This window comes from Halyomorpha halys, unplaced genomic scaffold (assembly GCF_000696795.3).
Source record: "Halyomorpha halys isolate HHAL.00 unplaced genomic scaffold, Hhal_1.1 Scaffold1040.1, whole genome shotgun sequence".
Lineage (NCBI taxonomy): Eukaryota > Metazoa > Arthropoda > Insecta > Hemiptera > Pentatomidae > Halyomorpha > Halyomorpha halys.
The window spans coordinates 282719-298387 of NW_027112448.1; the positions used below are offsets into that span (position 1 = coordinate 282719).

The following is a 15669-nucleotide window of genomic DNA, read 5'->3' on the forward strand; positions in this document are numbered from 1 at the left end:
AACGATGATCTCATAACGACCTTATAACATTGACCATATCAATGTTATTTCGTTGTTTTTCCTGTTCATTTCCGAAGTGAACTGAACTACTGGTGAATTCAAGTTCATTGTCAGCATGTTAACAATTATCGTAATACTGATTCCCTGTTGTGATAATACATCTTGGACAGATACCTGTCCTTAACCCACTGAACGAGCCTACTCATCCATTTAAAAAAAAAAAAAAATCTATACCACTATAACCCATGAAGGGTCAGGGGCGCAGTAATTTGTAAAGAAGTACTGTTACTAGATCAATGGTTGCACAAGGAGGTGATTTGGTCAGAATTACGCTCGACCATCAGATTTTTACCCAACTAGGGAGCCCAATTTATGAAGCTGGGTGGACCCCGGGAGAGCTCCAGAACCCACAAGGTTGACTCAAGGCTATATGGTAACAAAACAATTTTCTGCCCAACCGAATTCGAACTCGGGTCCTTGGAGTTAGTAGTATCGTGCCTTATCACGTTGCTACCGCGCTCCCCACTCCTCCATAATTTTACATATTATTTTGGTCGTATTAGAATATGTCATACCCCCTTGGAAATATATCAATTTCTAAAATATATATTAGCAAAGAACACTCGGCATTCGTTCTCTTTCCAGGAGACCCGTTTTCGGTCTGTTGAAATTAGTGACCGAATTATTGTGCGATTACTTTTTTTCCTTAGCTTTAAATGAAATCAAATCTTGACAGAAATTGGAATCATGAAAATGAAATTTTTTATTATTTATATTATCTTGTTCGATACTGGTATTTATGCTAATTTTCTACCTAGTTTATTAAATTAAATGAAATATGAAAAATAGTTTATTATTCTGGGATTGTGTCCCTTCAGAACAATTACAAAGATAATTTAAATTTTATAATAACATTTATTGGCCAAAAAACAGTGTTGCCACACTTAATTATAACTTATATACAAAAACTAACTGACTAAATAAAACAAAACAAAAAAGTAATTACAAAATATATGTACTATTATAATATATTATAATAATGGTTTGGATTGGTGAAGTAAAAGATAGTTAAAGAGAAAAGTTTTGAACGAAAGAAGGGTTGGTACATGACGTATGTTAGAGGGAATGGAGTTCTAGTTATATGCAGCTCGGATAAAAAACGATTTATCAAACACAGCAGTTCGGTGAGGTGGAGGGGAGATATCAGATAACGGGACCTGGTAGTACGGGATTAGACTGAGAATTTTAATTGCAGGTTTTCTAGGATATAGGAGGGGTGCTGAGTAATAATTACTTGGAATAGAAAGAAAGCTAGGAATCAGAAGGATGGAGATTCACTTCGGCTCAACGTAATACTAGCCTATGTGCGTATCGGTGATCCCGAAAATAAATCTTACTGCGCGCTTTCGATCGAGTCTGGCATCCAGGTCTGCTCTATAAACTTCGTCAATTCCTACCCCCAACATATTTCCTTATAATCCGCTCCTACCTCACTGATAGAACCTTTAAAGTAAATCATAACCTAGCCTACTCATCTCTCTTTTCTCAGTCCGCCGGTGTTCCCCAAGGTAGTATCTTAGGTCCCATTCTTTATACGGTTTATACAGCTGACATCCCAACCCACCCTAACACAGTGCTAACAACATACGCTGACGACACATGTATACTTTCTGTAAACAACAACCCAACTAATGCATCACAAACACTACAGGCACACATAACATCTATTGAAGAATGGTGTAAAAACTGGAGAATCAAAATAAATCCTGAAAAATCCCACCAGATCACCTTTACTCTCCGTCGTAAACCTCTGCCCTCCTGTCCTACTGTATCCTTTCTAGATATACCACTAACACCTGTTGAGCAGATTCGATACTTAGGACTCCATCTTGACAAGAGACTTACTTGGAATCCATACACAAGACTGAAACGACAAGAAACTGCTCGTAGATTCCGATTGCTACAACACTTACTTGACAAACGCTCTAAACTTCCCATTCATTACAAAAGATTAGTATACACTTCAATAATCAGACCAATTTGGACATATGGAATTGAGGTCTGAGGCTCCACCAAACCATCAAATTCTTCCCGCATCCAATCGTTACAATCCAAAATCCTACGTAAAATCGTTGAGGCTCCTTATTACGTCACAAATAAACTCATTCATAAAGACCTTAACATCCCATTCGTTGCAGATTTGACCCAAAACAGATATGCGTCTTTTTATTCCAAACTCCTTAACCATCCTAACCCATTAATTCTTAATCTTTCATCCTTAACAATCCCTGATAATCATCCGAGGCGTCTGAAAAGAAGATGGCCACGGGACCTTCTAGTTTAAATTAATGTTTGAAGTACCACCAATGGGTGGTTCCTTCCCAAGATTTTCAAGTGTATATGAAACATACTACATATTTACCTGTTGTATTATTTTGTACAGTTGTAAATTACAATAAATAAATAATAAAAAAAAAAAAAAAAAAAATCTTACTGCGCAATTTATAAGACTTTAAGTTTAGATTCGAGATTACCAGGGAGTCCCCCATATACCAGGCAGCCATAGTCAAAGTGGGGGAAAATAAAAGAGGAAATTAAGAGATAATCTGTATATAATTTATATCAGAGATAATCTGTAATAAACTACTTATTATGGTAGTAATATACAAAAATTGTAAAGGATAGAAATTATTATCAAAAGTGACAAATACGGGTAAATTAAAACATTGAATGTTGCAAATTTATTAGTGAAGAATTCCGTTTTCCCTTATTGGTTGTGCATAATAGGTTTATTTTGACTATGTTAAATTAACTTGGGCATAATAGCCTGAAAATTTTAATCAATGTGTGGCTGTGATGCTGTTTTGATATTGTCAATAATAAGTTATAATTAAAACTGTTATTTTATTAAATTGTCCTTGATAATGGCCGGATCAGCCGAAACGTAGGACCTGTAATATGTTTTAATAAAGAAGGTAGGGACAATTCGGATAATTTTTGTTGTTATTAACATATTGATATTATTAATTACACGATTAATTTTTTTTCCATGATTTGTGTGTTTTATACACAAACTTGCACATTTTGGATTTTGAACCTTTTCGACTGTTTTTGACTGCACTGGAGTCTCTTAGTATTAATGAATCTCTTTTCTGAACAGTGCATCTATTTCCTTCATACCCATCCTCTACGTGTCAACGGGGTTTTATATGTTATGTTTTTTATCAGATTATCTTTGTGTATTCATAATCTGATTATCTTTGTGTATTCATAATCTGATTATCTAGAACAGATAACACATTCAAATCCTGATCTAATTATATACATAAAGATTATCTAAAAAATATAATAAGAGAATATATAAAAACAACAATGTTCTGTAAGACGCTCTGAATAATACAGACATTCGATTTTTTTCGGGATGTAGAAATATGAACCATCTACTCATAATTATTTATCAGAATTCTTGGAAGAGTCGGTAGCGTAATGACCATCTAGGCACAATTCTGCGGTTAGCGGATCGTTTCCCAATGGACGGATCTATTTTCTCCCGATATATTTTTCTCGACTTCTTTTTGCGGTTTTGAAGGCTGAGGTAAAACATCCTATTTTGTATGAAAAAGATAAACATCGACTTATTTACCAGCCATGGGAACCTTGGGATGGATTTGTCATTCTCCTAGTGATTTCAATCCGAGGTGCTTAGGAGGCATTAAAAGGTATCCGGGTAATGATATGATTAAATATGACTGGAGCATCAATGTATTACATTAAAGTTGTTATTTTTGGTTTCTAAATGTTGTTATAATAAACGGATATTCGTGATGTGTTAAATGTAAAAAGTTTTAGCATGCTAAAGATTTTAAGTATAGGATTGCGAGCAAAGCAATTTAAAGTCCATGTTATATGTTAAACACCCTGTATATATACATATATGTATATAAACAAATATCTCTGAAACCTACATTTCCGTGTCAGGACAGGATATGAAATGTATTCCATACTTATTATAATAGCTCTTAAAGTCAGTTTATGAGTTAAATGCACATATGTAGCATGTAAATGAGATAGACAAGTGTTAGAAAATCAGGTCATACCTTTCTACACCTATGATTATCTATTTATCTGTCTTTGGGGACAGCTCCTTTTCAAATAGAGTTGACCACAACTCGACATAGTATTAAATTATTTACAAAATTTAAATAATAATAATAATAAAATAAGTAAACTAAAGTTATAAATAGAGACCGGATTTTCGTGCTGCAACAAGCTCAAAATGTGCAAAATCGTGGGGCAAAAACTCAACATGAGTATAAAACATCCCAATACTGCAACAATTAACTTACCTAACCTTGTTTGAATGAAATTAAACTCTCTAAATACTAAATGCAAATATACATAAATAACTGAACTACTCTGATTAAAAACCAAAACTTTTGTCCATAGTTAAAGAGCTATTAGAAAACTAACTGTATAAAACAATTTTATATTCTTATTATATTATGAAGGTTGGTATTCAATTGTTTAACTTGTTAAATTTTACGTTTTAGAAATAATAAACATGGCCTATAATCAGAAAGGAATATTTAAAAATATTGTTCCAACCAAAATTATTATTTTAATTTCTCCTAAAAATTTAACATTACATGTTCTTTCGCTTAGCTTTTCAATTATTTACATTCGAATATACCATCAATAGAAAAAACTTACAAGTAATAAGTCAGTATAGAAAAATTTGAAAAAGTTTGATTAAAAATGTATATGTATGTTCGTATTGATCAGACCAATTGATTTTTTTTTTTATAATATAATATAATAATCTAAACAAAAATTAATATCACAGTAGCCATTACTAAGTCAGGCGGAAGAATGAAGCGCAGTGGAATTTGAGTAAAAAAATCAATAATAACACTGAGGTTCTCAATAACAAGCTCATTCTAGAGAAACTTTTGCATAGTTACCCGAAACCTTCTTTTTTTGTTAGGAACTTCCAAGAACCTTCTTTTTTTTTAAGGTTGAATCCGTCTCTTCATATGTTAATCAATGCATTGCTTTGCCTCAAATTCGTCAATTTTAAACTATAAATTAAATAAGGAAAAACTATATAATAATAGATTGAATGAATATTGGAATACGTACACCTAAATTTATATGAAATGGGAAATATAATTCAATCTTTAAATAGTACACAAAAAAAAAATAAATAAAAAAGAGAGTGCTAAAAGAGTAAAACGTGCAATTTTGTGCATAAAAACTCAAAACGTGTAAATTTATGGGAAAACGCCGAAACGTGCTTATTTGAATATCTTTTCCACGATTCCAACTTTTGTCAAGGTTTGGTGGAATTAGACTCTAGGAAACAAAAGATACAATAGAACGAAAATCTGTTCTCCATTTATTGATAAAGAATTTAATACAAAAGAAATGAAAATCTCCCTCAAGATAGATATAAAAATAAAAACTTAAACAGTTAAAAAATATTGAAAATAAAAAAAAAATAAACATTTACAATGCATATAAATGATACAAAATTTTGCATTTCCATTGTCTTCTTTTCTTTTCCTCATAAAAAACATTCTTTTTTAATGGGAAAATGTCCTATATTGCATGAACCCATTACAATCACTAGCCTAATACACAAGATATTAGTTAAAAAAAAATATAAAATATCATAATAAATGCTCTAGTTCCCACAATATTATTTAAATAATAAATTTAATAGTAAATGTTGCTTAAATGGGAGTATTTGTAGATATTAATAATACATTCAGGTTGGTTCTGAACATTATTTGGTCTTTGTTCATTCGACTGTAATAGCAGATTAATAGAAAAGGATTTTTGGGTATTTTATAATCACATAAGTTATACTTATTCAGTTTTTTTCCGTTGTAACATAGATTGTACAATGTGACTTTTATAATATATCTACTTGAGAGTCTTAGCAATGCCAAAATTTTTATCTACACATCCATGATAATATCAATACAAATAAGCAATACTTGATAGTTTATATATGCGGTGTGCAATTAAGTGGTATAAGTCAAATCTAGGGTTATATGATATTCAAAATTTATGAAGAAGTCCTAATACGTTTTTATTAATAAATCATAGATTTTTCTGGTATAACTAATCCGTCAGAAGTCTATCTAACTATATTTTTTATATTGAAGTCAATGCATTTGATAATTAACTAAATAATTATTTTTTAGTGAAAATTAATTTTGATGAAGACTGAATGTCTTACACCACTTTTGCTCACAATGGATCATATGTAATTATCGTGACTGATAAGCCAAGCAATGATATATGTCGAATCTTTTAGGTTAGAGAGATTCGTTACAAAGCGTTCCTATTCCAGTATGGGGAAGATTTGGTTGAAAAACATCGAAGAGGGCCTTAAGGGGCCGAGGATGTTCCTCTCGCTGGCGGGCCTGGGCGTTGTCTTCAAAGGCCGCTTCGCCTTCGCGTCCTTCGTCTTCGCTAACAACGTCTTAGCATTGTGCCTATTGGCCTACTCCATCTATTACTACCTGGACCAGATAGAAAAGGTGTCCAACATCGTCCATCATGCCGTCCTCATAATGGACATTTGCGTGGCACTGGTCCTTGGTTACTTCCGACATGATGAGTTCATAGCCATATTGAGTGGTAAGCAGACACAACGAATCTTAGGCTAAAATGCTCAATCATATACCGTGTATAAAAATGAATATTAATATACTTTTTTTCCTTAGATCCTAGCTCAAGTTACCACTATGAGGGTCAAATGATGTCTAAAAAAATTGAAGAAGTCAAAGGGATTGCCTGTAAAAATTATACAGGGATGTTCAAATATATCGTGTTGAGCATGGTCTACCTCCACGTGCTGATGAATGTCCTTGCTATCTGCCAGAGATACTTCAACGACGAAGAAATCCTACTCCTGTTCCCATGCTATTTTCCTTTCCCGATTGACAACTACCCAGTCCATACCGCCGTCATCATCTGGCAGGAATTGGTCGTGTCCAATATAGGCATCCTCGTCTTCTCCGGGCTGCTTTTCATACACTGCATCTACACTCATGTCAAGAGCGAAATCGACATCCTCAAGTTTGCGATGGTCAACATAGAAGAGAGGGCGTACGAAATGGCAATGAACCAGAAGGAATCTCGCGACCCGACTAGCCATCCAGAAACACTGAGCCGCTGTCAGGTCAAGTGTACCAGAATGTGTGCTGAACATCATTCTATTATAATAAGGTATAGTCCATACAATACCTTATACTTCTGGGTAATAGTCGCAATTTAGTATCGATGAAACGAACATTTTTATTCTCTCCCACATGTTGCCTACTTTACCGCCATGACATACTCGTTCATACTTCTGTATATGGTCAAAACCTGCCTGTATTTACAACAAAAAGAAAGGTATATCAAATACATGTGTCAGTACCTCAAATCGACGTAGTCATTTTGAAGGAAGCTCCAAGGAAAAAAAAAAAAAATGGCTCGGATATGAACATATTTATTCGGGCGAAGTTAACAATAAAAACATAAACGGATAATCAAAATGAAATTTTTAGAAATAAAATAAAGAATAGATATTTTTTATCGTTGAATCATAGATAATTACTTATCCAATAGAAATATACATAATAAAAGATAATTTCTAGAAAAATCAACATTAAGAAAATAAAGTAAAGATAAAGGGGATACAAAAAGAAGAAAAAGGGTAGACTTAGTGAGGGATCTGTACTGACACATGTATTTGATATAGTTTTCTTTTTGTTGTAAGTACAGGCAGATTTTGACCATATCCAGAAGTATGAACGAGTATGTCATGGCGGTGGCATCATGTGGGAGAGAATAAAGATGTTCGTTTCATCGATACCAAATTGCGACTATTACCCAGAAGTATAAGTTAAGAGTTACGTAACAACAAGATAAAAGGCGATTTTTATTTTTTTTTTACTGAGAAACCATTCTAATTGAAAAATGAGGATACCTTCTTATTTCCGAGGACCTCTTGATAATGGTCTTAGATAGTTGAGGAAGTGTTATTTAAAATAAATTAGAAATTTTTAGATTAGCAATTAAGTATATAAGGAATTTTTATACTAAATCAAAAGCTGAGTGAAGTATCGTATACAGATTTAGTCGCCAATACATCATTTTTTTTTTCATGTTGGGGATCTTTTCAATCTTTTTTACCAAAGTAGTGAATAAACTAGGCAATGATAGCCACTCAAATAGCATACATTAAAAACTTATTTTAACTAACTTTTATGGATTTTCGTTTCAGTTATTTTCATAATGGAGGATTTTTAATAGAAACTGTGTATTTCTTGGTGATTCTTACTGGCCTTGTAGTTTGTAGTTGTACAGGATTTGCTTTGATTTCCGTAAGTATTATAAGTATAAATATCAGCACTTGTATTGAATTAATATTTAAATACAAACGTATGTGAAGCAATTTTAAAGTCAATATTATAGTCTTAAACAATTTCAGGATTTTTTGAAATAATTAGTACAAAGTTTTTTCTTCCGTTTTTGTCAAAAGGTTATGTAAATTATTTCAATCAGTATATTTTCAGATAGAGTTTCAAAACATAATGTTAACATTTAAGGATGTTGCAGAGTGTGGTAGCAATAAGGCATTGTGTAACAATCTCCCAGGTCCAGGTTCGAATCTGGCTGAGGTGGATAGTGATTTATTTAGTCAAATCATACATGGATCAATCCTGTAGGTTTGGAAGCATTCCCTGGGCATGCCCAGCTCATATAAAGTGGATAACCTTAATTGGGAGACATTTTGTTTGAGCATGATACTGACCAAATTACCTCCTAGCACAACTGTTGACCTAGAAACAGTACTTTGTTACAGCTAGGAAACTGGAAGTAGTAAGATAGAATACTTCAGTGATGTTTTAATTAATATGACAAGAATTTATAATTTGAAGAAATACAATTTATCGACAATTAGATGACTGGTCAACTCAAAGGAGTCAGGTTTGGAATTGGGGAAATATTAGTCTGAAATTTCATCTAGTGAATAAATAAAAGATAGATGAGGTTTTAAGAATGTTTTGATTTTTAGGAAGTGGTTATATAGATGAATTTATGACCCATAGAAAATAGAATACACCATTATTTTGAGTACATCCTTACAAAATACTGAGCCCAAGACCCTTCCTGGATTGTAGTAGTACATGTTTTTTAAGGATATATCAGGAATATTTTTTTCTCTTTTTTTTTTTTATTATGAGTGGATCAAAAACTGTTTATTAGAAAATTTTTTCAGAAGGTAAGCAGCAACAAATTATAGTAACAGTAATTGTGCTGTTGTCGATTGGAGAATGAATATTTATCAGCATGATTTTAAACAAACGTCCCTGAAATAGTGCCACAGATATCCTATCACTAAAAAACTTTACATCCCTAACTGTAGAAAGCAATCTATTCAAAATCAGAATCCCATTACCCAAAAAATAATTACTGCTCCCTCTGCACTAAATAGTATACTTCCCTTTCTTTAATGAGTCCTCCCCTGCCCAGCGAATCTCTTACAGCACCACAATATCTAAATTGCATTCTTTAACCTTGTTTACAACAGATTTTAACCCAACTCCGCGTCCCTATACTTAAATTCCTAATTTTCAACTTGTGATATGAATCCCCTGAAACAGTTTACTGAAGACTAGTTTACTTCTGGATAATGAGTGTTTTACCTCAAGAGCATCCATGAATGTTAGTCGTATTTTTTGAACTAAAAAATGCTGGGGGGGAGGGTAACTCTCTCATTGTTGGTCAACAAATCCATCAGACTTAGCTGGGAGGAACTTCCACTAACCATCCTCAAATCCAACACTCCTGGGACGATTTAGAGAGGTAATTCTAATAACATCCAATAATTAACAGCCCTTAAATGACCATAACCTTTGATATAATCATTACAAAACCTTTGGAAAGTGAGTGACAAATTACAATAAGATAGTCAAAAAGATCAGGTGATAATTTTATTTAAAAAAGAGGAAAATATAATGCAAAATTTAAAAAAATAGATAATTTAACCACCAAATGTTGAAATCTCCTCTGAAAACCTTTCTTGTACAGAAAATGAAAGTGAAATTAAAATACTCAATATTAAATCTTTATCTCAGTTTGGTGAACTGTATGCAAATTAACTTACTTTGTTCTAGGAAAATACTTCACTCAAAATAAAGTTTGTTGGAATAATGATTATTCAAATTATTTTTCTCTACATCATGTGTTGGCTAGCAGAGGAAACAGCAGAACAGGTAGTCTTGATATGTTAATTGGGAAACATTTAGTCCTATTTACAAAATTACACTTTATAAAACACAAAGATTGGTTATGCCTTATGTCTGAGATGCGAAAATCATCGTATGAAGCTTGAGTATAACTTAAGTATAACATCATCAGTAACTATCCTCACTATATTAAAAAAATCTAGAGTAAAACGTGTATTTTCATCAAAAATTCAAATTCTAAATTTTTAATCGCAATTTTTCCCATTACTATATATTCCATATACAGGTGAGTGAAAGTAAAACATTGTACCATACCTTGTCCTTATACAACAAAAACATATTTGTAGAAAACAATAGCTTTAGAAAAGCAATTAGTATAGGATATTGGAAATATAAATAAAAATTCCTTTTGAAGTTCCTTGAGGAGATACTCACAAAAGAAACAAAGCATTTATTGTCGAACTATTACATTTGTATTTACTCAAGTTCCTATCGTATTTTTTTTATAGATATAGCATAGTAAAGTATATACTATAGTATTTTTCTAGAATAGTGTATTTTTTTAATTATGGCTCTGATATAACAGGATACTATAACTAATTATAAGATTAAAATTATGTCTTCCTCTGCACTTTATTTATTTTTAAAAAAGTCAACGGAAAAGGATCATTGGAAGTTTAAAATGAACTAGCCAGGAAGAATTTCTGTAGTTAAGTAAATGAATGAATTACTCAGGAAGATGCTTTTAATTAATAATAAATTATTAATGTAATTTTGTTAAAATTATAAATTTTGAAAACATTTGTGAAGTCAAATATTCAAAAGAAAAAAAATTGTATGTACAAAACATGGTTGAGTAAATTATGCTTCAGTTCATAAAAATACAATTATCTTTATTAATTGTATTAATTATTAAATAGAAATTCGTCAAAATTAAGATCACCACATCATAGAACAGTATAAATAAACCTTTCCAAGAATCATTATAGTCAACAAGTCAATAGCTCAGTATGATCATAAGTAATATGAAAAAAATGAAAATGAAAAAATAACTTTATTCTGGGACATATGTCCCCTAAGAATAATTACAAGGTTCATATAGTGAGATTTTTATCTGCCGAGCGTTTACAAATTTTCAGATAGTAGAATGAAATTACATTGGTATATTGGCTTTACTACTGTTTATAATGTTAATCAATAACTGCCTATTTATTTGATTACAAAGATGTGGAGGTTTGGTTATTCAATAAATGAAGGAATAGGTGTTGTTTAAAGGAGAGAATGGATGAGGACTGGCGAATGGAGATGGGAAGAGAATTCCAGAGGGAGGTTGCACGTATGACGAAGGATTTGCTAAAGAAGGAGGTTCTATAGGAGGGCATATATAAATCATTCGGATGGGATCTGGTGTTTAATGAGTGGATGGATGAACGAAGAGTGAGGAGATCTATGATATAGGTAGGTTTTTTGATGTTAAGAACTTGGAATAGAAAAACACCAAGGAGGTATTGCCTTCGGGAGGTTGGATAGAGCCACTTCAACTCGGAATACCAGCGAGAGACTTGAGAGTGTCTAGGGAACCCAAAGATAAATCTTACAAAGCAATTCATGAGTCTCTTCAGTCTCAACTCTAGTCCTGCAGATAGCCCTCCGTACAGCAAGGATCCGTAGTCGAAGTGGGGGAAGACAAGAGAGGATACTAGGAGCTGACGAGTAATAGTGTAACTATTACTAACACTAAGTAATAGTGTTAGTATTATTAATTAATTTTACTAACAACTTTACTACTTTTGGATTGGGGTTAAGTTGTATGTAAAATATGAAGATGGTGAGGGCCACGATTAAAAAGAACAAAAATAGTTTACAACTATTTATTATCTGACGTTTCGCCCCACTTTGTAGGGCTTGACAAGTGAAGTCTGTAAATCTATCATCTTGAGTAGCCCTGATGAAGCCAAACAAAGTGGGGCAAAAGGTTGGATAATAAATAGTTGGAAAATATTTTTGTTCTTTTTGACCGCAACTCTGACCATCTTCTTCATATTTTAAATTATATGGTCAATGATCTATATAATATGTAAATAATATAGATTCATCATCTTCTGAAAAGACGCTGAATTATAAAATTATTAATTAATATTTAAATGTATTAATATATAATAATATATTATCAATAGGTTAATGCTTCATTTATAATAATTAAGTCAGAGAATTTAGATGTTTTTAAAGAGGAATTAAGTTTGAAAATTTCATATAAATAAATATATTTCTAGAGCCAGTCAGTCGGGGATGTTGTATATGGTATGGAATGGTACAGATTACCGAAGGAATGCCAGACAATTTTTCTGATTATGATGATTAGAGCTGGGAAACCACTACTCATGAGAATGTTGACGGGGCAAAAAGTGGATTTGGCAGCATATATGGCAGTAAGTAAATTATGAGTGTTTATAAAAAAATATATATATAGTTTCATAAACATATTCAAAAATGCAAAATAAATATTGGTTTAATTATGTCTGAATGTGGAAAAATATTCATATAATGTTTAACACTGGAATAAAAATCTTGTTTCTACATCAAAGTAATGCATCAAATTTGTCCAGGAATTTTAATTTAAAAAAAAAACTTTAAATTCACACTATAATTCCATCATAAAAAAATTTCTTTTGCAATCATACTGATTATTTTTAAAATATTAATGTATATTCTTCATTTTTTCTATTAAAATAAAATAGTATTTGATTTATAAATTTATATCTTGAATGTTTTGGGGATACTACAACTATTATAACAATGTTGTGTTTCAATTGTGACCTGAAGGAAAAATAGAAAAAAACAAAGAATTATAATAAGAAAGGTAAAAAAATGTTGAACAAATCGAAAAAGAATTATAATTATTATCAATTTTGTTACAGCTGATTAAGGCATCATATTCCTACTTCAACATGATGTTGGCAACCATGCAATAAGATATGACAGTATAAACATCTCATGCACTTAGAATGTTATTGTACCACAACACTAATACAAAGCAAAGCAACACGTAAACTGCTCTTTGGAGTTTTATTTTTTGTTAATCGATCCTATTTAAAATATCTGGTATATCCACTCCAACAACTTTATTTACCACAAAGTAAGTCCAAAACAGACATTGTTTGCAATAAATTAGCTAATATTGATTCAATATTTAGTCTTGTAGACAATTTAATTACCTTTCAAAAGAGCATTTGGAAAGTCCTGGAGTATGCATAGAATAATTTTTAAAACATAGGTACTAAGTTTAACAACTGCCCTGTATCTTTGCTAATTGTAGTCTAAATATAATTTTTTTTTTTGTTTTGTAGAGAAATTAATTATCTTACAAAATGACTTTATGAGTAATATATAATAAAATGTACATTTTTTATATATAATATAATAACAACAACCAATTCTTCTATAGTTATAAATAAATAAGTATCTCATATGCTGTTGTATCTTTAATAACAACCGATTCCTCTACAATTCCTCTACAATTAGGAGTTGTGTATGGTTAACTTCTATTGTTAAAAGTGTTTTTAATTATGACATTATAATATTCTTTCTAATAAAAGGAAAATATGTCATTCTTATCCTGACAAAATAATAATTAAATCCATATTTTTAGTTGAGGTAAATACTTTTGTGTTTAAAATTGATTAAAATTAAGCTATTTGTTGCTCTCTGCTATAATTTTTCTTATCGTTGAGGAATCACATTTTTATTTAAACTTTCTCTTTTTTCAGGTATAACCGACAGGTGTTTGTTATTTTTCTTTGCATCATAGAAATGAGAGCTTTATACATCATCAATTAGTTTTGCTAATTTAATACTGTAACAAATACATAGTTATAATTTTTACATATTTCCTTATTTCAAATAAACATTATTTACTACACTAAAATGTTGTTTTTGGTTTTTTTGTTGTTATACCATAGCTCCCTATACTACACCAAAACCAGTGATTAAGGCATCATTTTGAAGAGTACGTTTACCACTTAACCGAATTCCATCCACTTACTACTTTCTCTCATGCATGTGTAAAATTATTTTCTTTGTTACATCTTATCTTTATTTATTTCTTCACATATGGCAGGTTTTTGAGACATATACTCTCAGAAAATGTGTTAAAAGTCTAACTCTCTTAATCCATGTAACTTGTGTTCAATTTTTCATGATAAAACTAATTACACTTAGCTGTTTTCGAGAAAACAGTAAAAAAAAAAGTGAAAAATTTAGTAATTAATCTAGTAAGTCGATTTAAGCATAAGAGTTGCTGTATTCCAGGCATGCACATTATAAGTAATTTCATTCAAGTTTTCTATTCACATACACACACCATTTTGTGAATGATCTAAATCAAATAATAATATAAATTAAATGACAATATTTTATTTATTTCCCAATTCTATTATCCAGTTCAATCATTTTTACACTAGCAGTACTGTTCATCTTTGTTTATCTCTTCATTTATAAACAGTTCTTATGGTGTGTAACATATTATAAAACATGTTAAAAACCTAACTCTCTTAGCCAATGTAAATAGTTAATTTTTCATAACAAAACTAATTTACTACTTAGTACTAATATAAGAAATAAATTCAAGTATTATTTGAAGTTTTTCATAGATCTTTTATATTAATGCAATACACTCTCATAGAAAGGTGGAATTATTGTATCATAGTTAAAAGTCTAACAATGATATATTTCTAAAAATATTATTTTATTATTTTACAATTTCAAATTGTATCTACAGTTTATGAAGTTAATAAGAGCATAAAGGCATGTGCAATTAAACAAGCATAGTAAATATTAACTAATTATGAACACCCTTAAACAAATATGTCTGAGAAATGAAACGTCGTTTTTAAAATCTAATAAAAAAACAACATAAAAAATGATAATTTTGAATTAAAAATGATAAAATAACAGTTCAAGTAACTGCCTAATAGCAGCACAAATCAAGAAAAGCAGAAAATAATAGTTCTGATTAGTATCGCTAGATATCAGCACCATCCAGCCATTTCCGTAATCAAAATATTTATAAAATAATAATAGTTCAATTAAGTGCCAAAAGATAGCAGCACTAATCAAGTAAGGAAAAACAGTTGTTTCAATGACTACCGCAAGATAGCAGCACCTTTCAGACATCCATTTCCTCAGTCTAGCAGGAAAATTTTTATTTTATATTAGGATAGTAGGAAGCTACAGGAGCTCAACAAGTCCGTCTGGCCCTTACAATCTGATCAGCTCAGTTGAGCTCCTGTGACTTGCTAATATCCTAATACAAAATAAAATTTTCCTACTACACCAGAAATGACTGTGTGGATGGTGCTGGCCTCTTGCGGTGGTTAGTGGAACTACTATTTTCTATCTTTCTTGATTGGTGCTGCTATCT

General features: G+C 31.1%; 1 protein-coding gene across 1 annotated transcript; it reads left to right on the top strand.

The window, feature by feature from the left end:
- The first annotated feature begins 3655 nt into the window (after positions 1–3655).
- Positions 3656–14157, top strand: LOC106688016 (odorant receptor 4). The gene is made up of 8 exons (XM_024360533.2): positions 3656–3719; positions 6323–6648; positions 6735–7239; positions 8282–8381; positions 10179–10277; positions 12524–12679; positions 13169–13386; positions 14018–14157. Exons 2-7 carry the CDS (start codon positions 6360–6362, stop codon positions 13220–13222), a joined length of 1203 nt encoding a protein of 400 aa, XP_024216301.1. The 5' UTR covers positions 3656–3719; positions 6323–6359; the 3' UTR covers positions 13223–13386; positions 14018–14157.
- The last annotated feature ends 1512 nt before the right edge of the window (positions 14158–15669 follow it).